Source organism: Manis javanica, chromosome 1 (assembly GCF_040802235.1).
Source record: "Manis javanica isolate MJ-LG chromosome 1, MJ_LKY, whole genome shotgun sequence".
Classification (NCBI taxonomy): Eukaryota; Metazoa; Chordata; class Mammalia; order Pholidota; family Manidae; genus Manis; species Manis javanica.
The window spans coordinates 38976522-39002216 of record NC_133156.1 but is presented as its reverse complement, the minus strand read 5'-3'; the positions used below and the strand labels follow the sequence as shown (position 1 = coordinate 39002216).

The 25695-nt window shown below is 38.6% G+C and overlaps 1 protein-coding gene across 3 annotated transcripts in view; it reads left to right on the top strand.

Annotated features, from left to right (window-relative positions):
• The first annotated feature begins 210 nt into the window (after positions 1-210).
• The window catches only part of SOX30 (SRY-box transcription factor 30), a 47138-nt gene continuing 21653 nt past the window's right edge, over positions 211-25695 (top strand). For 2 of the 3 annotated variants that reach the window (XM_037025173.2, XM_073231435.1), the window contains exons 1-4: positions 211-1257; positions 2816-3055; positions 4310-4486; positions 15537-16029. In XM_037025173.2, the coding sequence (XP_036881068.2) occupies positions 276-1257; positions 2816-3055; positions 4310-4486; positions 15537-16029 (1892 nt within the window). In that variant the 5' untranslated portion in view covers positions 211-275. The remainder of the gene's footprint in view (positions 1258-2815; positions 3056-4309; positions 4487-15536; positions 16030-25695) is intronic. The other variant, XM_037025175.2, reaches the window with a different exon arrangement.

Below are 25695 nucleotides of genomic sequence, written 5' to 3'. Positions count from 1 at the left end.
GAACAAAGCGAGAGTCAGAGGGGAAAATGGAAAGCACGTGCTCGGGCTCGCGATGGAGAGCGGGAGGGGCCAGAGGACGCGTGCGTGATTGGCGGGCAGGGACACCGGACGCTCGTGATTGGGCAAGGCCAGGACTGAGGGCTGCTTTTTGAGCCGCATAGGGTTCTGGGTAGCAAAGGCCTTGGAAGGGCCTTAACCGAAAGGGGGAGGGGGAGGTCGCCAACAAACGGCTGAGCTCACAATCCTGGTCGGGACAGCCAGGCGCCCCTGCCCCCATGGAGAGAGCCAGGCCGGAGCCACCGCCTAGGCAGCGCCAACTGCCGCGGGTGACCCCGCCGCGCCTGCTGCGCCCCGCTCCGTCCCCGCTGCCGGCCGAGGGCACCTCTTTTCGGGTAGCGGCCGCGGAGGCCCAGCCGTCGCCACAAGCCTCGTGCGCGGCCACCACTGCGACAGTGGCCCCGTCGTGCTGGGAGGCCCCAGCGTCGGGTGTCCAGCTCAGGGCGCAGGGGCTCCTGCAGGTGAAGCTGCCGCCAGGGTGCCCGCCTCCTCAGGCCGGGGACGTAGGCGCCACCGCGTCGCCCGCGCTGCTGCAGCTGAGGCCCGAGCTGCTGCAGCGGCCACCGCCACCTGCTCCCGAGAGTTCCTCCTGCGGGCCCGAAGGGCAGCCGGTGCTGCCCCGGGTACTGCACGTCAAGGCTGAAAAGCAGGAGCTAGGGCCCCGCTCCGATCCGTCGGTGGGCCCTCGGAGGATGGTCGAGGCGGGCCCACGGTCCTCCAGAGCAGCTCAGGTGGAAGGCTCCGGGCCCGCCCTCGACTGCCCCCGAAGTGACGAGAAGAAGGGCAAGTCAGAGGCGGAGGAGGTCATGAGGGACACCGCGGAAGGTGGGGATGGCAAAGGCCTGACAGCCATCCGAGAGGGGGTCATCAAGACGGAGGAGCCTGGGAGACCCCGTGAGGAGTGCAGGCTATCCACAGAGCCCGCGTCCAGTGGCCTGGTCCATGGCAGCAAGGAGGTCATCCGGGCCCAGCCGTCCAGCACCTTTGGGCCGCACCAGCAAGACCTCGGGATCCCTTTGACCCTCCACACCGTTCCTCCTGGAGCTCGGATCCAATTCCAGGAACCTCCACCTTCGGAGCTGATACGATTGACCAAGGTGCCCTTGCCACCAGTGCCTATCAAAATGCAGTCCTTACTGGAGCCTTCTGTAAAAATTGAAACCAAAGATGTCCTGCTCACCGTGCTTCCCTCAGATGCAGGTATTACACAGCAGGGAAATCTGGTTTTCAAACTTTGTCTGTGTCCCCTAGCTGACATGTCAGCAGTTCAGAAGCCTAAACTAGAAAAATAAAATCATTGAACCGTTCTTTTGAGGGCAAAATCTGCACAGGTATCACTTCTGATGGCCTTGTATGTATATACCGGTAAAATACATTAACACGTTCAAGAATCCCCAACATTTAAAAACGTCTATTTTAAGGCCCAGTGAATGATGAGATTTAGACGTAACTAAGGTTTATGCACAAAAATAGCAATATTCTTACTAGGTAACACAAAGTCCTCAGTTTATATCTACAGATAACATGTTAAAATACTGTATTATAGTGACAGTATTTTTACGTGTATCAAGCAACAGAAAAAAAGTGGTGACAGGCAACAGGAAAGTTTATACTGAATTTAGAGGTGATTTATCTTCTTTGAAAATGAATGGTAAACATTTTTCCAGGGCAAAACAGTACATGATTAAATGTAACACCAGTATTGTAAGAACTAAGGACTGATAGACAATGAAAATACTGTAGAATGAGCTAGAAAAATTGCTTTCAAAGAAATGATTATACTTACAGCAATAACTGCAAGTAGATATTTTATTTTTATCCATTATTTCCAAATACATAGTTAGGAAATTCTTATTTTAAGATTTAATTCAGACAGAATACTATGCCAGTGAGTATCATGGAAAGTTATATTAATCTTCATGCTTTCATTAACTTTTATATTTATTGTTTTTATTTTCTTTACTGATTCTTCCCCACCATCTCATTCTCCTGTTATATCTTAGTTTTTGAACTTGGTTTTCATTTATTAAAGTAGAGAAAGGGGAAGCTTCCTTTATAATACTTATTTCATCCTTAATGTGTTAGACATTTTTCTTGTATGTCAAGTAACCCTAAAATAGAAATAATATAAGTTTATAGACAGTTGTTTTGGGGTAATTTTCTAAGATGTGAATTTAGCTAACTTCCTTTATTGTAATTTCAATTTCTATGACTCTCAAAAATGTCACTTTTATCATTTTTCTCTTATTTTTCTCCGAGGACATAAGACTAGTGTTGATGATGCACCTTGGCAGGAGCTTCACCTTCATGATGATATATAAGTGATACAGTATTATTGTGAATATTTTTGCTTGAATGCACACTACAGTGGCATGTAAATAAGTTCCTTTTAACATTTAGGGAATCTATTGAGTGCTAGGATTATAGTAATGAATAAGTCATGCATAGTTTCTATCCCCCAATAATACAATATTTTTAATGGGAAACAAACTGCATTGATTATTGTTAGACATATTAATAAAGCTCAAAGAAATAATGAGCTAGCAGTTTACTGTGTCTTCAACATTATTACTTCCACAGTATCTTCACCTGTATTATTCTTTTTGAGGATAAGAGTCATTCTAAGCTATAGTTTATAATGCTGAGTTCAGAGGTGATGAGGAATTCTAGCATACTGGCAGTTCTAGAGGTGCACTTCACTTTAAAATTGTGTGAGTTTGTGGCACATTAATTTAGTCTCTTAATTTTTGTCATGTAGGAATACCAGACACTCCTTTCAGTAAGGACAGAAATGGTCATGTGAAGCGACCCATGAATGCATTTATGGTTTGGGCAAGGATCCACCGGCCAGCACTAGCCAAAGCTAACCCAGCAGCCAACAATGCAGAAATCAGCGTCCAGCTCGGACTAGAGTGGAACAAGCTTAGTGAAGAACAAAAGAAACCCTATTACGATGAAGCACAAAAAATTAAAGAAAAGCACAGAGAGGAATTCCCTGGTAATCAAATGAAATGAACAAAGCCTCTTTCTGAGATCTTTTAATTTATTTAGGTAAAGATTAGGTTAGGTTGATACTGAAAGACAAAAATGGGCAATTTTTTTTCTAACCTGATATGTACAAGAGAGAATAATGGCTAATATAGTAATGATTGAATTGATATTGGGAATACCTCCTTAAACAGAACCACATAGAAGAATATCTGGTCTCATATTTGCCCATGCAAATATTTGAGCTAGGAATTATTTTTTATTGTAGGGGGGGACATACAGTTTTATTGTGGTTTTGACTAAATATATAGATACAAACCTAGTGAAGGTAAAGCTCCACAATTCTAGGCAATAATTTTGCAAATGTACTAGAAAACAAAGTGTTAAAATCATAGCAACAGAAAAAATATGCAGTGCACAGTTAATGACAATGAGAATGCAGGGATTAACACCGTTTTCCATTTAGTATTATATGGTTATCAAAACATATTCCTACCTTCTCATTAATAAATTTATTTTCATCATGATATAGTTTGCAGTGATTTCTGATTTCCTTCCCAGCAGTGAGGACACTGAGATTAAGCTTGAGTAAATGCACACTTTATGGCCATCATGACTGTGCATGATGGGAAAAGAATTATTTTTCTCTAAAGTATGAGCAGAGAGATACCGGCAGGTATGGTCAGAGACAGCAATTACAGGGAACCAGTGATTCCCCTGGTTACACAAGTGCCATAACTTCATTCTTGTGACTCTAGAAGGGAATCGGGTTATTTGTGGACTTGGAGAATGCCAAGGGTAGGAAAGTAACTATTACTGAACTAGGCATAAAAATAGTGACTGGTCATTAGTGATCATTTCATTATAATATGTAGACAATTATATCTTATTGTGAGGGAACAGAAGATGGATAGTGTCTTACAGGAGCATTATTTTATAGGTGGAAGAAAAGCTTTAGGATTCAAATTCAAAACCTTTAATGTTGATTTTACTACAGTTTCAGTATGTGTCTTTAGCTATGAAATATTTGACCTTGTTCTTCCTTTGAATTATGGGTTACAGTATTGGCCATTTATAAGGAGCTTTAGGGATACATATGCTAAAATGCACAGAAGTATTATCATAGACCTAGAAAAGATACTTCAGATAATAACTTATTTTTAAAAACTTATAAGTGTTTTGGATTTTTAATGTGAAAAGAACTGTTTGAAGGCTAAGTAGAGTCTGTTTGTTCAAATTTAAAATAATTTATCTTCTTCTATAGGTTGGGTTTATCAGCCTCGTCCAGGGAAGCGAAAACGCTTCCCTTTAAGTGTTCCCAATGTATTTTCTGGTACCACACAGAATATCATTTCTACAAATCCTACAATTTATCCTTATCGCCCAACGACTTACTCTGTGGTAATTCCCAGTCTGCAGAACACCATCATTCATCCAGTTGGTGAGTTGCTTTTATTATACATTATTAATTTCTTAATAGCTGTGTGAAAATTTGTCTGAAATTGAAATTTTGATTGTTAGCTTTAGAATATAGAAAAATATTAAGAAAAAAGTCAAGAAAACAGTGAAAATTAAATTGGAGAAGAAAACTTTTAATACACAGCAAAGCACTTGATTTGCCAGAGTAGCCATGTGTGAAACAGAATATTCCATGTATAAAACCTCAGACCTTTTAAGCAAATCAGGACGAACCCATAGAGTAGGAAAAAATGTAGGAAACGCTGGAGATAGTTCAATAGGAAATAGAAGTGTCTTTTTACCATCAGCATAAAAGAATGCCTTGCTAATGAGGCATCTTCTGGAATTTAGTAATGATGATTGATCTTTTAGGACCATTCTCTCCCTGCTCTAGAAAAGCAGTGGAAGTAATCTATTTCCTACCAAATATTTGGTTCATTATGTTGTCTTCCTGTAAATTTCTCCTCCATTATCAGTTCTTTATAATATTTCTGTCTGTTGCTTTTAAGAACCCCAAATTGAGAAGCCAGTATCTTAATACGTTGTTATAGGGTATCCATCAGTGATCTGTTCTTCCAGAACCTATTTTAACTATTTCTTTTGGAGAGCTTTATATATTAAGTATTTGCTGTCACTTGTCCTAAAACTACTGCTCTTTGCAGTTTCTACCTGCTCAGATCCTACTGGTAATAAAGCCACCCCTATGTTCTGAGAGGGTTAGATAGTTGAAAACTGACTCTGTCTTAACGCATTTTCAAAGTTTTTCCTATGTTTCATTATAGCAACAAAGTCACATTCAGTTGGTCTAGGCTCATGAGAAAGCTGAAGAAAGCTGATCCTATCACCCTGTTCTTTAGCAGCACAGCCTGGCACTCCCACCCTCCACTATTTGGTAGTGTCTCCTTTAATCCTGTATTTCAATTTAGGGTTAATTATGCTTTTGACATGCCCTCTATACCACTGTGCAGAACTCATTGGAGGTCAGTACACAGGGACTGCTTTTTTTTTTTTATTAAGAGAAAGGAATATTATCAGAAAAGAGTACCTCCATAGCTGATCATCTGACACCCTTTAAGTGATCAACATTAAGGATATTTCAAGCATGCGTTGATCTTTGATTTACCAATAGTTTTATCCTATCAAGGAGTAATCCCTCTTTTCTTTCTTTCTTTCTTTCTTTTTTTTTTCTTAATCTTTAATCTACACTTAACATGAAGAGTACTATGTTTACTATGCTCTCCCCTAAATCAGGTCCCCCCTAACAACCACATTATGGTTACTGTCCATCAGCTTAGCAAAATGTTGTAGAATCCCTACTTGTCCTCTCTGTGTTGTGCAGCCCACCCTCCCCTTTCTCCCTCCCCCCCATGCATTCTTATCTTAATTACCCCCTTCTTCTTCCCTCCCCTTATCCCTCCCTGCCCACCCATCCTCCCCAGTTCCTTTCCCTTTGGTACCTGTTAGTCCATTTTTGGGTTCTGTAATTCCGCTGCTGTTTTGTTCCTTCAGTTTTTCCTTTGTTCGTATGCTCCTCAGATGAGTGAAATCATTTGGTATTTCTCTTTCTCCGCTTGGCTTATTTCACTGAGCGTAATACTCTCCAGCTCCATCCATGTTGCTGCAAATGGTTGGATTTTTCCACTTCTTATGGCTGAGTAGTATTCCATTGTGTATATGTACCACATCTTCTTTATCCATTCATCTACAGATGGACATTTAGGTTGCTTCCAATTCTTGGCTATTGTAAATAGTGCTGCGATAAACATAGGGGTGCATCTGTCTTTCTCAAACTTGATTGCTGTGTTCTTAGGGTAAATTCCTAGGAGTGGAATTCCTGGGTCAAATGGTAGGTCTGTTTTGAGCATTTTGATGAACCTCCAAACTGCTTTCCACAATGGTTGAACTAATTTACATTCCCACCAGCAGTGTAGGAGGGTTCCCCTTTCTCCACAGCCTCGCCAACATTTGTTGTTGTTTGCCTTTTGGATGGCAGCTATCCTTACTGGTGTGAGGTGATACCTCATTGTAGTTTTAATTTGCATTTCTCTGACAATTAGCGATGTGGAGCATCTTTTCATGTGTCTCTTGGCCATCTGTATTTCTTTTTTAGAGAACTGTCTGTTCAGTTCCTCTGCCCATTTTTTAATTGGGTTATTTGTCTTTTGTTTGTTGAGGCGTGTGAGCTCTTTATATATTCTGGATGTCAAGCCTTTATCGGATCTGTCATTTTCAAATATATTCTCCCATACTGTAGGGTTCCTTTTTGTTCTATTGATGGTGTCTTTCGCTGTACAGAAGCTTTTCAGCTTAATGTAGTCCCACTTGCTCATTTTTGCTGTTGTTTTCCTTGCCCGGGGAGATATGTTCAAGAAGAGGTCACTCATGTTTATGTCTAAGAGGTTTTTGCCTATGTTTTTTTCCAAGAGTTTAATGGTTTCATGACTTACATTCAGGTCTCTGATCTATTTTGAGTTTACCTTTGTATATGGGGTGAGCCGATGGTCCAGTTTCATTCTCCTACATGTAGCTGTCCAGTTTTGCCAGCACCATCTGTTGAAGAGACTGTCATTTTGCCACTGTATGTTCATGGCTCCTTTATCAAATATTAATTGACCATATTTGTTTGGGTTAATTTCTGGAGTCTCTAATCTGTTCCACCGGTCTGTGGCTCTGTTCTTGTGCCAGTATCAAATTGTCTTGATTACTATGGCTTTGTAGTAGAGCTTGAAGTTGGGGAGTGAGATCCCCCCTACTTTATTCTTCTTTTTCAGGATTGCTTTGGCTATTCGGGGTCTTTGGTGTTTCCATATGAATTTTTGAATTATTTGTTCCAATTCATTGAAGAATGTTGCTGGTAATTTGAGAGGGATTGCATCAAATCTGTATATTGCTTTGGGCAGGATGGCCATTTTGATGATATTAATTCTTCCTAGCCATGAGCATGGGATGAGTTTCCATTTATTAGTGTCCCCTTTAATTTCTCTTAAGAGTGACTTGTAGTTTTCAGAGTATAAGTCTTTCACTTCTTTGGTTAGGTTTATTCCTAGGTATTTTATTGTTTTTGATGCAATGGTGAATGGAATTGTTTTCCTGATTTCTCTTTCTATTGATTCATTGTTAGTGTATAGGAAAGCTACAGATTTCTGTGTGTTAATTTTGTATCCTGCAACTTTGCTGTATTTCGATATCAGTTCCAGTAGTTTTGGAGTGGAGTCTTTAGGGTTTTTTATGTACAGTATTATATCATCTGCAAATAGTGACAGTTTAACTTCTTCTTTACCAATCTGGATTCCTTGTATTTCTTTGTTTTGTCTAATTGCCGTGGCTAGGACCTCCAGTACTATGTTAAATAACAGTGGGGAGAGTGGGCATCCCTGTCTTGTTCCCAATCTCAGAGGAAATGCTTTCAGCTTTTCGCTGTTCAGTATAATGCTGGCTGTGGGTTTATCATATATGGCCTTTATTATGTTGAGGTCCTTGCCCTCTATTCCCATTTTGCTGAGAGTTTTTATCATGAATGGATGTTGAATTTTGTCAAATGCTTTTTCAGCATCTATGGTTTTTGTCTTTCTTTTTGTTGATGTGGTGGGTGATGTTGATGGATTTTCGAATGTTGTACCATCCTTGCATTCCTGGGATGAATCCCACTTGGTCATGGTGTATGATCCTTTTGATACACTGTTGAATTCTGTTTGCTAATATTTTATTGAGTATTTTTGCATCTACATTCATCAGGTATATTGGTCTGTAATTTTCTTTTTTGGTGGGGTCTTTGCCTAGTTTTGGTATTAGGGTGATGTTGGCTTCATAGAATGAGTTTGGGAGTATTCCCTCTTCTTCTATTTTTTGGAACACTTTAAGGAGAATGGGTATTATGTCTTCTCTGTGTGTCTGATAAAATTCCAAGGTAAATCCGTCCAGCCCCGGGGTTTTGTTCTTGGGTAGTTTTTTGATTACCATTTCAATTTCTTTGCTCGTAATTGGTTTAACTTTTGTGTTTCTTCCTTGGTCAGTCTTGAGAGGTTGTATTTTTCTAGGAAGTTGTCCATTTCTTCTAGGTTTTCCAGCTTGTTGGCATATAGGTTTTCATAGTAGTCTTTAATAATTCTTTGTATTTCTGTGGAGTCTGTCGTGATTTTTCCATTCTCATTTCTGATTATGTTGATTTGTGTTGATTCTCTTTTTCTCTTAATAAGTTTGACTAGAGACTTATCTATTTTGTTTATTTTCTCAAAGAACCAGCTCTTGGTTTCGTTGATTTTTGCTATTGTTTTATTCTTCTCAATTTTGTTTATTTCTTCTCTGATCTTTATTATGTCCCTCCTTCTGCTGACTTTAGGCCTCATTTGTGCTTTTTCCAGTTTCGATAATTGTGATGTTAGACTATTCATTTGGAATTGTTCTTCCTTCTTCAAGTGTGCCTGGATTGTTATATATTTTCCTCTTAAGATTGCTTTCGCTGCGTCCCACAGAAGTTGGGGCTTAGTGTTGTTGTTGTCATTTGTTTCTATATATTCCTTGATCTCTATTTTGATTTGTTCATTGATCCATTGATTATTTAGTAGCATGTTGTTAAGCCTCCATGTGTTTGTGAGCCTTTTTGTTTTCTTTGTAGAATTTATTTCTACTTTTATACCTTTGTGGTCTGAAAAATTGGTTGGTAGAATTTCAATATTTTGGAATTTACTGAGGCTCTTTTTGTGAGCTAGTATGTGGTCTATTCTGGAGAATGTTCCATGTGCACTTGAGAAGAATGTATATCCTGTTGCTTTTGGATGTAGAGTTCTATAGATGTCTATTAGGTCCATCTGTTCTAGTGTGTTGTTCAGTGCCTGTGTGTCCTTACTTATTTTCTGCCCGGTGGATCTATCCTTTGGGGTGAGTGGGGTTTTGAAGTCTCCTAAAATGAATGCATTGCAGTTTATTTCCCTCTTTAGTTCTGTTAGTATTTGCTTCACATATGCTGGTGCTCCTGTATTGGGTGCATATATATTTAGAATGGTTATATCCTCTTGTTGGCTTAGCCCTTTATCATTATGTAGTATCCTTCTTTATCTCTTGTTACTTTCTTTGTTTTGAAGTCTATTTTGTCTGATATTAGTACTGCAACCCCTGCTTTCTTCTCACTGTTGTTTGCCTGAAATATGTTTTTCCATCCCTTGACTTTTAGTCTGTGCATGTCTTTGGGTTTGAGGTGAGTTTCTTGTAAGCAGCATATAGATGGGTCTTGCTTTTTTATCCATTCTATTACTCTGTGTCTTTTGATTGGTGCATTAAGTCCATTTACATTTAGGGTGACTATTGAGAGATATGTACTTATTGCCATTGCAGGCTTTAGTTTCGTGGTTACCAAAGGTCCAAGGTTAGCTTCTTTAGTATGTTACTGCCTAACTTAACTTGCTTATCGAGCTGTTATATACACTGTCTGGAGATTCTTTTCTTCTCTCCCTTCTTATTCCTCCTCCTCCATTCTTCATATGTTGTGTGTTTTGTTCTGTGCTCTTTTTAGGGGTGCTCCCATCTAGAGCAGTCCCTGTAGGATGCACTGTAGGGGTGGTTTGTGGGAAGCAAAATCCCTCAGCTTTTGCTTGTCTGGGAATTGTTTAATCCCACCATCATATTTAAATGATAGTCATGCTGGATACAGTATCCTTGGTTCAAGGCCCTTCTGTTTCATTGCATTAAGTATATCATGCCATTCTCTTCTGGCCTGTAGGGTTTCTGTCAAGAAGTCTGATGTTAGCCTGATGGGTTTTCCTTTATAGGTGACCTTTTTCTCTCTAGCTGCCTTTAAAACTCTTTCCTTGTCCTTGATCCTTGCCATTTTAATTACTATGTGTCTTGGTGTTGTCCTCCTTGGATCCTTTCTGTTGGGGGTTCTGTGTAATTCCATGGTCTGTTCGATTATTTCCTCCCCCAGTTTGGGGAAGTTTTCAGCAATTATTTCTTCAAAGAGACTTTCTATCCCTTTTCCTCTTTCTTCTTCTTCTTCTTGTACCCCTATAATATGAATATTTGGCTTGGTCACATAGTTCTCTTAGTGTTGTTTCATTCCTGGAGATCCTTTTATCTCTCTCTATGTCAGCTTCTATACGTTCCTGTTCTCTGGCTTCTATTCCTTCAATGGCCTCTTGCATCTTATCCATTCTGCTTATAAATCCTTCCAGGGATTGTTTCACTTCTGTGATCCTCTTCCTGACATCTGTGATCTCCCTCTGGACTTCATCCCATTGCTCTTGCATTTTTCTCTGCATCTCATCCCATTGCTCTTGCATTTTTCTCTGCATCTCTGTCAGCATGTTCATGATTTTTATTTTGAATTCTTTTTCAGGAGGACTGGTTAGGTCTGTCTCCTTCTCAGGTGTTGTCTCTGTGATCTTTGTCTGCCTGTAGTTTTGCCTTTTCATGGTGATAGAGATAGTTTGCAGACCTGGTACGAGTGTCCGCTGGAAGAGCTTCCCTTCTTGTTGGTTTGTGGCCTTCCTCTCCTGGGAGAATAGCGACCTCTAGTGGCTTATGCTTGTCAGCTGTGCGCAGACAGGGCTTCTGCTACCTGCCCGTTTGCTATGGAGTTTATCTCCGCTGTTGCTCTGGGCGTGGCCTGGCTGGGGCTGCTCCTCCAAAGTGGTGGAGCCCCATTGGAGGGGGAGCGGCCGGGAGGCTATTTATCTCCGTAAGGGGCCTCTGTGCTCCCTGTTGCCCAGGGGGTTAGAGTGCCCAGAGATCCCCAGATTCCCTGCCTCTGGTCTAAGTGTCCTGTCCTGCCCCTTAAGACTTCCAAAAAGCACTCTCCAAACCAAAACAACAACAGCAACAATAAGAGAGGGAACAGAAAAAAAAAAAAAGGAGAAATCGCGATTTTTTTTTTTTCCTCAGTCGCCGGTCCCAGGCACCCACTCACTGGTCCTGCTGCCCTGCCTCCCTAGCACTGGGGTCCCTGTCCCTTCAAGGCTTCCAAAAAGCACCTGCCCACCGGTCCCGCGGGGAAAAACACACGATATTCTTTGTCTTCAGGTGCCCGTCCCAGGCACCCGCTCACCGGTCCTGCTGCTCTGCCTCCCTAGCACCGGGGTCCCTGTCCCTTTAAGGCTTCCAAAAAGCACTCGCCAAAAAGGGGGAAAAAAAGGGGAAAAACACGCGATTTCCTCCGTCCTCAGGCACCCGTCTCAGGCACCCGCCCACCGGTCCCGTAGGGAAAAATGCGCAATAGTCTTTGTCCTCAGGCGCCGGTCCCAGGCATCCGCTCACCGGTCCCGCTGCCCTGCCTCCCTAGCAACGGGGTCCCTGTCCCTTTAAGGCTTCCAAAAAGCACTCGCCAAAAAAAAAACCGCTCCGGTTTCTTTCCACCCGCTGGGAGCCGGGGGTAGGGGCACTCGGGTTCCGCTGGGCCGGGGCTTGTATCTTACCGCCTTCGCAAGGCGCTGGTTTCTTGCAGGTGTGGATGTGGTCTGGATGTTGTCCTGTGTCCTCTGGTCTCTATTTTAGGAAGATTTTTCTTGTTATATTTTCATAGCTCTATGTGTTTTTGGGAGATTTCCACTGCTCTACTCACGCCGCCATCCTGGCTCCACCCCCTGTTTTCTACATTTTCTTTCTTAATTCTGAAATAGGTTTTCCTCATTACATCTTGGCTCAGTTGACATCTTTCAGTCTTCTGAATTCACACATTGTCTTTAAATTTTTAGCCTAAAAAATGTTTGCAACTATTTTGATTTTTGGTAATAGACATATGTGCCATTTTGGTTTACCTATTTCTTATTTAATTAAAACAAAACACAACAAAAAGCCCTCTACCATTCTGATACTGTTATAATCCAAAAAAACTGGTCTTACTCCTGCCTGAAGGCCCACTCCTATAAAGTGTTATGTCTATGAGAAACACAAACCTAGCTAAAAAGTTGCTTGCAAAGTGTTATAACTATTGCAGATTTTCTTGAAGGGCCAGGGAAGGAAGAATCACATGGTTCAACATTTGTAAGTCTTCTTGGGACTCCTCATTACCCTTGTCTCTCTCCAAGGTCCTTCTTTTCTCAGAAATTGTGTAACTATTCTTCCCAATTCTCCATTCCCCATCTCTGCCTCTGTCTCTGCTGCTTTATTTCTCTCTCCTCTTCTCTCTCTGCCTCTGTTTCTCTTCTCAACCACATACTGGTCCTCTTCTCCTCCTTATTATCTCCATACAGCTTTTTCTTGAAGAGAAAAATTTGGTCTGTCCTCGGTTTCTACCATTTTCCATTCCTTTACCACTCAGCCTGGTCACACAACAAAGTCACTCCATTCAGCATAGGTAGTGGATTCTTCCTTTTGGGAGTGAGTAGAGGGACATTTGCAAGAACTGTTGAAAACTATTAGCTTTATGTTTTCTTTTGTCCTTGTCATACTATATTATGGATCTAAAATTCTGTTCTTTATCTAATGCGGCGATTAGTAGGGAATTCCCTAGTTCCCTAAATGCAGTGATTAGATAATGCTCTTTTAACAAGCACCTCAACATAATGTTTAAACAGAATTACATGTTTTTTTACCCATGTAAAGTTCAAAATAGGTATTTCTGGTTGGTAAATGGCTCTCTTTCAAGGGTGCTCCATGGGTACAGGCTTTTACCCTGTGTCTGCTATCCTTAATGTGTGACATCCAAGGCCACCATACTGTGTGCCTGTATGAGGGGGAAAGAGTATGAAGGCTCATGTATGAAAGTTTTTCATGGGTCAGTCTCAGAAGTGGTGCACATCTCTTCTATTCAATGATTCCATTGGGCAGCCCTTATCCACATGACAACTCCTAACTGCAAGGGAGGCTGAGACATGCAATGTAGCTGTGTGCTAAAAGAAGAGAAGGCATGATTGGCTAATCTTTTCTATACCTTATTTACAGTTTGATACATTAGAGCTCTGGCCTTTCCACAAGTTTTCTTTATTCATTAAGTTTATCAAAGATGACTGGATTTGGCAGACTTTAACCTCTTGCTTAGAAACTGGAATTTTTTTTACAGTTAGGACACCTTTATTATACATTTATGTAACTCTCTAATGTTTTTCTACCTCAGACCAAAACAGTGCCTGATACATGTTAGTTGCTTAGTGAATATTTGTTGAATTAAATGAATACATGATTTATCATCCCATGCCTCACTGACACCCCTCCTCTTATAGGAATATCTTTGTAGGAAAGATCATTTCATATAAACTAAAAGAAGAGTTCCTTCCTTCTTCAGTAATTGCAATAGTGTCAATGACCTGTACAGCTCCAATAATTTGTTTCCTTTGCTTAGAAAGACCATACTTCTTTACTGAACACTAAGAGCATCTAGTACTGAATATAGGAAAAAGAAATCTGTGCCAGAGGTAGATTTTAGGAGCAGATGTCTTGAGTTCAATGATATTTCAAAAACTTTGAGAGATTTCACAAGTTAGACTGGCTTTTTGATTGTTAGGAAAGGAAGTTCTCCTTATATCAGATCATTGGAGGAAGTGCTGGAACTATTTCATCTAGTTATCCCTTTCTTAACTATTATTAACCAGGTTCCATGTTAGATACTATGGATAAAAACATGAGTAAAACTGTTCCTACTCTCAAGCTCCAGTTTAATGATCATGTTAGAGGTGCCTGACAAGCACATATCAAGGATTTACACTATTTCATGATAAGTGATAGATTTACAGGTTCTGCAAGAACATGGAGGAGGGAAATTATTTTATGCTTGATTAATCAGGAAATGCCTGTGCTTTACAGATTAGAGGGCTCATCCATGTAATCTGATCAACTAAGAATTAGGACAGCTTCATTTATACCCTACTCCTCCGACATTGACTATTTCACTGATCAGAGGCTACCTTGAAACAAATGGACATTTCCCTAATTCCCTACTTCCAGGTTTAAGAGGGGTATATCTGCCTTATTTGGAGAGAAGGAAAGAAGGGAAGTTCTATCTGGGCAAGTCTGAGAGCAGATCCACATTCCTTTCTGTCTCTGAGAAAGACATTTCTCACCATAGAATCTGTTCTTGGATTGCATCTTCTATATTAGCAGAGACCTAACTGTGTTGGAATAAACTAGATCATCACTCTATTACTATGGCATCTCTCTGTATTTATTTGGAAGGGTTTTAATTTAGTAGTGTGTCATTTGGATAACTCAGCAATACAATTAGCAATCCCCTCTTTGTCAAGGACAGCAAGATCAGATACATGATTGTTCCACGTACCTTTAAAAATTCTGCCGTATCTGTCATGCCCTGCTGCAATAATACTCCTTCTATATTTGTCACAAATTGTTGACCTGTGGCAAGTCCTAGTCTCACTTGGGAATTTCCTTCTGTATTCACATTGAATGCATTAAAGCAAAATAATTTTGCTGATTGTTTCTTTCATTTTGTTTTTTCAGTTAAAAAATTAATGTTACTCATAGTTTAAATATAGAGATGTATACAAAATAAAAGAAAAATTATCCATACCAAGGTGCTGAATCCTCAATTAACATTTAAAAAAACAATATATTTAGAGAATAGAAAATTCAAACAGTCCTGATAGATATAAAATGAAAGTGCAGCTTTTCCTACTGCCCTACTGCCCTGCCCTCCTCCCAGATGACTGCTCCTTAAACGTAACCACTGTCAGTAGTTCCGTGCTACTTTTTAGAAACATGTATATATGCATACCAGCATTTGTATGTATTCTTCTTTCACTCGCTCAATAATTTTATTCATTTATATATTAATCTAAAAAGTATTTGCTGAGGACCTATTCTGTGTCATCAGAATTTTGAGCCCTGGAGATATAGCAGTGAACAAAACAGAAAAGGTCTCTCTTGTTATGGCACTTAGAAGAAGAGACAAAAAAATGTAAAATAAATACCCAAGATGACTTCAACTTGTTCAAAATGCTGTAAAGGAGATAGAGTGGTGATGCTATAAGGTAAGGTGGTTAGTGAAGGCTTCTGATTGTACAGTTTATTACCTTCTACTGAACAAAAAAAGAAAACATGAAGTGACTCATTTGATGCTGGATTCTCTTATGCTATTTTTATTTTTAAAGGTGAAGCCCTACCTGCAATCCAGCTGCCCACACCTGCAGTCCAGCACCCAAGCCCCATCACACTTTTCCAGCCCAGTGTCTCCAGTACTGTGCAGGTGGCTATCCAGGCTCCAAGTGTGCCTCTCTGCCCAGCAGTCCCACCCCAGAGCTTTGCTGGGCCCTCCCAAATGAACACTCATCAGCTGTCTTCCAGAGCCACTAGCTTGGTGAGGAGACACACTCCTGTCTCTCAGGAGAGCATCAACAGGATTCCAACTGGTGCAAGTACTACCCATGCCAGATTTGCAACCCCAACCATCCAGCCTTCCAAGGAGTATCTGAGCATTTCTGCTTGTCCCAGAAGTGCTCCAGTCCCCCTGCCTTCTCCTCTCCCATACTCACACATCTACCAGCCTCCTCCCTTTAGCCCTCCAGCCACATTATTTGGGACAACACCGCGATTCTTTTTTCATCACTCTTACTTCCTACCTGGACCTCACTACTTCCCATCAAGGTAAATGAAATTTTTTTTTCCTTTCATCTAAAACTACATACAACTAATGTATTTTTACCTCTGGAAGCATCTCCTTTTTACTGAAAATGGAAGTTCCTTGATTCTGTTTGGAACCTAATTTAGATTAGAGACTGAAGAAGGGCCAAGCAGAATGAGAACTGGGGGAGCCAAAGGGAGTGCATGCCCCATCTAATGGGACAGCTGCTTCTCAGCTCTGGCCTGCTGTTGCCACAGGGGAATACAGGCTTCAGTGTTTTCATATCTGATTTTTCACAAGAAAAATCCATTATAAGAGCCTTTAAGATCGTTTAGTCAAACCCCCTTATTGTACAGAATTGTGCTTCTCAAACTTTTATATGTATATGAATCATGTGTGATCTTGTTAAAAGTTCTGGGGTATAGTAGTATCCTGTACCAGGGAATAGTAGGCCTGATATTCTGCATTTCTAACAACTGCCCAAGTGATGCCAGTTCTGCTGGTTTGTGGACCACACTTTGAGTAGCAAGGGTATAGACAAGAGCACTTGGCCTAGAGTTTAAATGAATTGCCCAAAGTTACACTACCTCTCAGTGCTCTTTTTAACACATCAAAAAAATGCCTATATAAATTACCAGTAAAGGAATTGGTTTTCATAGGGAATCATCTGGAGAAAACAAATTTGTAACTTTCCATTTTGGAGTGAGAGAATTTAAATTCCTGGTAAGTATTCTAATAGAGTGACATAAACTTCTACTTTTCAATTGCTGTTAAGTGTGTAGACAGAGATAGTTTATGTCAAGAGTAAAGTTGTACACGTCAGTCTCCAATCTTCTATTGTTACTTGTTTAGAAAGGATCATCGCCCTACTTGGGAATACCAAGGCCCCAAAGAACTTTAGAGGTATATATTATGTTGCTCCAATTCATAATGGGATTGCTAACTTTGAAGTCCATAGATCAGAACTAGAAAAAAGCGGAACTAGGAGATCAGATCAGGAGAAAAGGAGATTCTGCTCTCTGGGATTTGTTTTGTTTTTCCATGAAGGCTCTTTTTTATTTTGAATAGCTTTCACAAGTCTTTTAGTTCAAGGAATCTAACTTCAAGAGACTCCTTAGGCCAGGGGTTGCTAATCTCTTCTCATTACTATCTACCGGATCTGAGATCTTATAGGAGTTTTAAAGAATATTACAGTGTTTTCTAGAGTGCTAGAAATTCTAAGAGTGCTGAGGACATAGCTGGAATTTAGGATTTGAGAAGATCAGCCTTAGAACCTTGAGATCCAAAAACTAAAATTGTAAAAATTTTATCTGTGTTACATAATTCACTTTGTAATACAGGAAAGACTTGGACAGTATTTGCTCACAGGAGAGGAGAAAAATATGGCATCTAGAAGGTGTGTCCCACAATTTCACTTTGGTTGTTATTGTTTTCTCTTTTTAGCATTTTGAGAGTTAGGCATTTTTACATATAATTCTCATAATAATCTTATATTTTGGGTATAATATTCTCCCACTTTTCAGCTAAAGAAATTGATCAGCTAAGTAGCTTTGTTGAGGTCACATTGTTAGTAAAAGGGCAGAGCCAATTTTTACACTTAGGTTTGTCTGTCTGATTTTGAATTCCATGTTTGATTATTTTTCCATTCTATCAGTAATGCTTCTCAATATAATGGCTCCTTTTAATCGGTAGCTGTTAGTTGCTAGCAGAGAATCATATGGAAAACATTTTTAAATGTAAAACTCATGTGGTCAAGTGGATTTTGGGGCAGGTAAATTTTCTTAAATAATACATAGATAAAATCTTAGGAACTATCTTCTTTACTCATAACAAGGCTTACAGTATTTGGTTGTTAACATACAAATCATCTGATAATTTTAAGAACATTTAAAAGGAAGCTCTGGAAAGTAAATTCTTAGAGGATAGAAACTATACCTTTATTTTTAATACCATTATTACTAATTAATACTAATGCTATTGGAGGAACCAAATGAAGTAAATTAGTAGTATTATAGTGAATTTTATTTCATTTAAGAATGTCAAAACAGTATGTCAACTATATGCATTAAACTGCATATAGTTTTCCAAAACTGAAGACCAACCTTATAAATTAAAATCATCTAATTGCTTTCCTAATTTCTACCTGTATGTGTGTGATGATAATTTCTCCAAGGAATTAAATAATCTTATTTACACTTGTTTAGATAGTGTATTTCAGTAAAATCCAGCCTGGCTAAATGACAAATTAATTGATTCCCTCTGATTTTTCTATTGCCTCATCTCCCAACTGATAAAAGAATCCTCTATAAAGAATATTTCTTCCCCATCTACTCCATTTATGTATAGAGTTATTCAACCATTTCAATGCCATAACTGTAATGATGATATTTGGTATATATCAAATGTAAAATTATATTAAATATACCTATTTGATACATATTTATATGTATCATAAACAGTCCATTTTGTCCTGTATATCTAGAAGTAAAAATCAAGGAGGCTAGGCAGTTTAATCAGTCATTTGATAAAATAGATGAACACCCAGAAGGGCTGATCTTCCTTCTTATTCTTGCACATTTCTACTTTCACATGTAAAAAAAATCTAAGATCTTCATTTGTTTGCCATTGAGTAAATAAATGTGTTTAAAAATGTCTATTGCAATTAGGGATATAGAAAGTATATGAAAGATAAATTTAATATCTTAAAATAATACATTTATAGGCTTGAAATACACAGAAAATATAATCAGATATATACATACATATATAGTGGGGGTTGTGAATATAGCATCTTGTAGAACTTTAGATAAACAGATCAAAAGTTAAAAACAATCATCCTATACCTATTTAAGATTTGATTGAAGTTTGGGACTCATTTCTATAATGCACATCTACATACATATACATTCTTTTGCCTAACTTTTATGGAAAGAGGAATTTCCAGTCTCCAAACATGATAGACTTAGCTAACATGGAATATCTTCTGCTGTTAAAGTTAAATACTAAATATTTAAATAAAAACTAAATATTAATACCTAGCTGAATACCAAAAAGGAAAATAAATCCCCCTGGGCCAAAAGGATTGGGATAGTTTTCAGATGGATTGTGCATACTAGAGATGATTTTCAGATTCAGACATAGTTTCAGCCTTTATAAACTTGGGTTTTAATTCCTACATGAGGTCTTGACCCTGCTCAAGGTGGGAAGCTGAAATTAAACCCTCTGCATGAAGCCAGAACCCAGAAAAACTTCTCAACCTTGATAAAAGGAATAAAAAATTTTTTATCATGACCCAGAAAAAACACAAAGAGAAACTTGTTTTTCCCCAGGGCTATATATGGAAAGAAAGGCTTCTGTTGGAAATCATAACCCTATGTTGTATTACACACTGGTTCAGAATCTAAAATCTCCCTAATCCATTTGATAAACTGAGAAATCAATGTACAAATTAGTTCTTAGCTGACTTACCTGGGTAACTGTTCTAGAGGAACACTTCTATCATCCAGGCCACTAGGATTTCCCAAGAGGGAAAATTGTCATTAAAGATGAGCTTTAAAAAACTATAGACTATGAGAAAGGGATTCATTAAAAACAAGAGTCAGTAGACCCTACAAATAGGGCTAACAGCCCAAGAGTTTGAAATAACTGAAAATCAGGAAGAGACTAAAAATTAATGATTGAAGAGGACTTTATATCAATCAAGATGCAATAATAGGGATTGAATAGACCCTCACCTGAAACATAGACAAAATATATGAATATATGGTTTTCAAAACACTGTTCATCAGGCAATGAAGGATAGAGATCCCTGAGAGACAGGAACCAATGAGATGAGCCTTGCAATCTACCCAGCTTACTCATGAAGAAACCATGGCACAGGGAGGAGAAACCCAGACATATCCTGCCACACACCCTGAGTTGAGGAGATGGAACTGAAAGTCCAGTGAGACCAAAGTCAGCTGGAAGTCAGGACAGAGTACTGGAGAGGAGAAATCTACACAGAGTGAGACTCTGGATTTCTGCCTAGGTTCTCTCTTGAGTATTGAGTCAAATACCGACCAGTGTATGCTTATGAAGAAAACTACCCAAGGCTGATAGAAGAACTTGAAGATCAGAGAGTACAGTTCCTGGCGCTCACAGGCCACTGGGAATAGTGCCTGTTCTCACCAACCAGACCCAAAAACCTTGATGGGATATTGAGTACTTAGAGGGTCTTGCCTCAGCTAACTCTATACTAAATGTTGCTATGATCCATCTAAAAAAATCTTAAAATCAAGATCTGAAATGATTATACTTTCTTAAAGTAACCTAACTGCATCCAGAACAAAGCTCAAGAATACTATTAGAAACAATGTAATTAAAAAGATAATTGAGGGGTAGTTCCATTTCTGGGATGGCAACATGAGGAGCTCCATGCACCTGCTTTCCAGGAAACAAGCATAATTAGTGAAAAAAATTATTTTTAATCAACCATTTCAATTATCTGGGAAGTATCCAACAGGAATACAGCAAGTAAAGAAATATTTACACAAGAAAATATCCTAAAACTTGATAAAAACAGCAGGAGTCTGGCACTTGAGCTATGACACATACCATCCCCCACTTCTATCCTGAGTTCAGCTTGATGAAAGCACCGCTCAGTGTGGGTGTAGTGAAGAACAGTTCTCTCTCCCCTCAGTTCCTAACCAAGGGATACAGTATCTTACAGGGAGTGCAGCATTTTTTATCTGCTCCAGCTCTGAGTTAAAGAGGCTAAATTGATAGTGGGTGTGATCAAAAAGTTGAGGGCTCCTTTTGTTCACCCAGACATTACTCGTAAGACAGTAGCTCAGGCCTCAAGATGACAGACAAAGAATTCTGTAACCCTGAGCATGCTTGCCCCAGGTCATGTATAGGAGAGATGTTTTATGCTGCGAGAGGCAAGCCAAGAAGACTAGAGATTTTGCACAGGGGAAGAGTCAGTCCATAAGAACAAAGAGGTCAAAAGCTCTCCCCAAAGGAACCTGACTTTATTGGAAACAGTGTGGGGGAGCTTCAATCCTAAGGACTGTCTGGAAAACTGAAGTTTTGGTGGTAAACAAATAAGAGGAGGCTCTTCTTAATTAAGAGCAACAAGCTAACCATGGGCCAGCTAGTACACCAGAGAGAACTAGGGAGACAGGCAGCTTAGAAGGGCACTCCTGCAGTCAAAATAAACCTCAAAAACTCCTCAAAAATTACCCAGGCTTGAATTTAACTGAATCAGAGTATGGAGCAATCTCTGCCCCAGTGCATTGTAGAAGACAATAGAGCAATTAGCAGTTAGTGGAGTCTAACAGCTAGGGGGGTGATAGCAAATGAGACAGTCAGCTCAACAGAAAAATAAGGGAAAGGAGTCCTGCTAAATCCAGTGTCATCCCAGGGTGATTGTATTCATGTCCAAGTCTGTGTCCTGTAAGGAGTGACACTCAAGGTTTCACACCGCAGAGGAAACAGACCACTAATATAGTCTAGTCAGGTCACTAAAGAAACAAGCTAACAGCAATGCAAGCTAGCCCTGGAGAAATAGAAGGGAATCAGTTTCTACAGTTCCTATAATATGTCATCTAAGATGTTCAGTTTACAAAAAAATTAGAGATGCACAAAACAGGAAAGCATAACATGGGGGAAAAAATAGGCAGCAGAAACTACCTGTGGGAGAGCCCAAGAGGTCAGGTTTGACAAAGACTTCAGAGCCATTAAAAATACATGCAGACAACTAAAGGAAACAATTCTTTAAACAGTAGAGGAAATGATGGTATTTTCTCAAAAAGGGACTATCAATAAGGGCATGGAAATTGTAAAAAGAACCAAGTAGAAATTCTGGAGTTGAAAGGTAAAATGACCAAAATGGGGGTTCACCAGTAAAACTGAACTGACACAAGAATGATTCAGAAAACTTGAAAATGGTGATTATACAATCTGAAGAACACAGAGCAAAAAGAAGGAAGAAAAATGAATAATAATAACAGACCCACCAGTAAGTGAACCAATGTACATATAATAGTAGTATCAGAAGGAGAGAAGAGAGAAAAAGGAATAGAAAGCAATATTTGAAGAAACAATAGCTGAAAACCTCCCAAATTTGATGAAAACCGTTACCCATCTAAGGAGCTCAATAAATTCTAAGTAGGATAAATGCAGAGATCCACAGCCATACACATATAGTAAAATACTGAGTTCCAAAGCCAAAGAGAAAATCTTGAAAGCCTAAAACATAAAAAATAGTCTGCTTATATACAAGGAAATCCCAATAAAATTAGCAGCTACTTTTCATCAGAAACAGTGGAGGTTACAATGTATATTTACAGTGCTGGAAAAAAAACTATTTCAAAAGTGAAGGTAAAATAGACATTTTCAGGTAATCCAAAACTGAGCTTGCTGCATACTTGCATTATGAGAAATACTAAAGAAAGTTCTTCAGGTTAGAAGTAAGTGATCCCTAATGGTAGTTGGAATCTGAACAAACTAAAACCAAAGGTTAACATCTATTTATAAAAGACGGTGCAAGTTAATCTTCTTCTCCTTTCTTTGACTGACTTAAAAACCAATTGTACATTATTGTGAAACCCTCATAAGAGTGTATATCAATGATACCTTAATAAAAAAATTATGTAAAACAATATTTAAATAGTTGTTTGGGGGATCTATCAAATACAGAAATGTAATATATTTGCCGAAAGCTCTAGGACACAGGTGGAAGCAAAATTGTTTGGAGTAAGGAAGTGATCCCGGATGGTAAATTGAAACCACTAGGACAAAGGAAGAGAACCAGAAATGGTAATAAGAAGGTCAATATAACAAACCTCATAAATACACACTTGCTCTCTTTTTTCTTCTCAGCTTATTTAATAGACAGAAAATTTTATATAGTAATAATCATACCAATATGTTGTTGGTTTTGTAACATATAGCTGTAATTTGTTTAATAATGTTAGTACCAAAAAAAAGGAAATAGCACTATGTAGAAGCAATATTTCTATATCTTACAAAATTACATTAGTATAAAAATGAAGTTGATTCCATTAAGGTAAGATGTATATAGTTCGCCCCAGAGTCACCACTACAAAAAACAACAAAAAGTGAAAAATTGTTAAAGGAGCTAAAAAGTTACATTAGAAAATACTCACTTCATGCAAAAAAAAGCAGGAGAAAAGTACTAGAAGGGGGCTCTCTTGTCCCCTCCTGGTGTGAGCCAGGAGCTCTTTCCTCTCACTTTATTTCTAAATAAAAGCCTCAGCCCTTGCTCTCCTTAAAAAAAAAAAAAAAAGACTAGAAGACCAACAAGAAAACATGAGACACATAGAAAACAAAAAATAAAATGGTAGACAAAAATCCAACTATATCAATAACAACATTAAATATGAATAGATTACATAATCAAAAGGCAGATATAAATTGGATAAAAACTGAGATCTAACTATATGCTGTCCATAGGAAACACACTTTAAGTCAAACTTCCAAAAAATAGAAGAGGAAGGCCTCATTCTAAGAGGCCAGTATTTCCCTGATACAAAAACTAGACAAAGACAGCATAAGAAGAAAAAACTACAGGCCAAGTAACTGTTGTGAATATAGATGTAAAAATCCTCAGCAAAATACTAGCAAACTGAATCCAGCAGCATACTCAAAGGATTATATACCATAACCAAGTTGGATTTATTCCAGGAATGTAAGTTGGTTTAACATCTGAAAACCAGGTAATGTAATATACCATATCAATAGAATAAGGGACCACATATTCATCTCAATAGACAGAAAATGCGTTTGACAAACCTTGGCACTTTTTCATGTTGAATGTGAATGTAAGGAAACTAGGAATATAAGGAAACTTCCTCAGCTTGATAAAGGGCATCTACAAAAACCCACAAATAACATCACATTTAATAATGAAAGTTGAAGATCTGAATATTCACTTAAGATCAGGAACAAGACAAGAACAAGTCCATTTTAGTCACTTCTATTCAACATTTTATTGGAGGTTTAATTCAGGATAATGAGACATGAAAAAGAAAGGGTATCCACATTGTAAAGGAAGAAATAAAACTGGATTATGGAATTCAGCAACAGATTTCAGTAGGCAGAAGAATCAGTACATCTGAAGATAGATCTGGAATTACCTAGTTTGAGGAGCAGAACAAAAAAAGAATGAAAAGTGAACAGAGTCTAAAGAATCTGTGGGATATCATCAAGTGTACCAATATAAATATCATAAGAGTCAAAGGAAAAAAAAAGGGAGAGAAAGAATATTTAAAGAAATAATGGTCAAAAACTACCCAAATTTGAAGAAAGCTCTGAATCCAAGAAGCTCAATGAACATCATGTAGGACAAATTCAAAGAAATCCACACAGATACATTTTAATTAAACTGCCAAAAGCCAAAATAAAAGAATCTTGAGAGTAGCAAGAGGTAAGTGACTCATGCAGGAGATTGTCAATAAGGTTAACTGGCAGTTTCTTACCAGAAACCATGGAGGACAGAAGACAGTGGGAAAACAGTGCTGAAAGAATGAAAGTTGCAGGAAAAATGGAAGTTCCAATGGCTCGGATGCTCACTTGACTCTTATCTACTTGCCCACTGTGCAAATGCAATGATAAAATTAGCCTACAACACGAGCACATGCTTACTCAAGTGTAGGCAATGGGCCATTGTTTTCTGTGTTGCTGTATGAAGACCTCCACCCAGGGCTCTGCATGGCTGGTGGAGGCAGAGATGGATTGCAGACTTGCTGCATGAAAACTTGATTCTACACTCAACCATGAGAACAAAACTTGGTATAAGACCTTTTACCCCCAGTGTTCTATTGCCATTATTCAGTCTCACTGAATCCAGAGTTGAAGTAGTTCATTACAAGTAGACCTACAAAAAGTGGTAAAGGGACTATTGCAGACTGAGATCAAAAGACAGTAACTCAAAGTCAGAGAACACTAGTAACAATTACTACATAGGTAAATATAAAAGCCAGTACTGTAATTTTGCTTAGTAACTTCTCTTTTTTACTATAAAAAGTGAATGCATAAAACAATTATGTTATAAAATGTATAAATATGTGATTTATGAAAATACCAATATAAAGTGGGGGTGGCCTTGTATTCAAGCAGTTTTCATAGGCTAAGGAAGGTAAGTTAATATCAATTCAAACTAGATAGGTATAAATTTAGTATATCAATTGTAATCCCCATGTAACCATTTAAGAAAATAACTTAAAGATATATGAAGAGTGTGAAACCTGAGCATAAGATTGTACATCAATGATACCTTAATAAAAAAAGTCAAAGGACATAAAAAAATATATATATGAAAAGGAAATAAGGGAATCAAAATAATACACTAGAAAATTCCATTGAACACCAAAGAAGGCAGTAATGGAGGGACTGAGGAATAAAAAATATGACATATATGAAAAACAAATAGCAAAGTTGCAGAGTAGTCCTTTCTTATCAGTCTAATCACTTTAAATCTAAGTGGATTAAACTTTCTAATTAAAGGGCAGAGATATAATCAAAATATATCCTAGCTGCAAAAGACTCCATTAAAATCCAAAGACACAAATAGGTTGAAAGTGAAAAAATTGAAAAAGACATTCCATGCAAATAGTATCGGAAGAGAGCTGGGGAGGCTAAATAATTTAGACAAAATAAACTTAGTGTCAAAAAGTGTTAACAAGAGA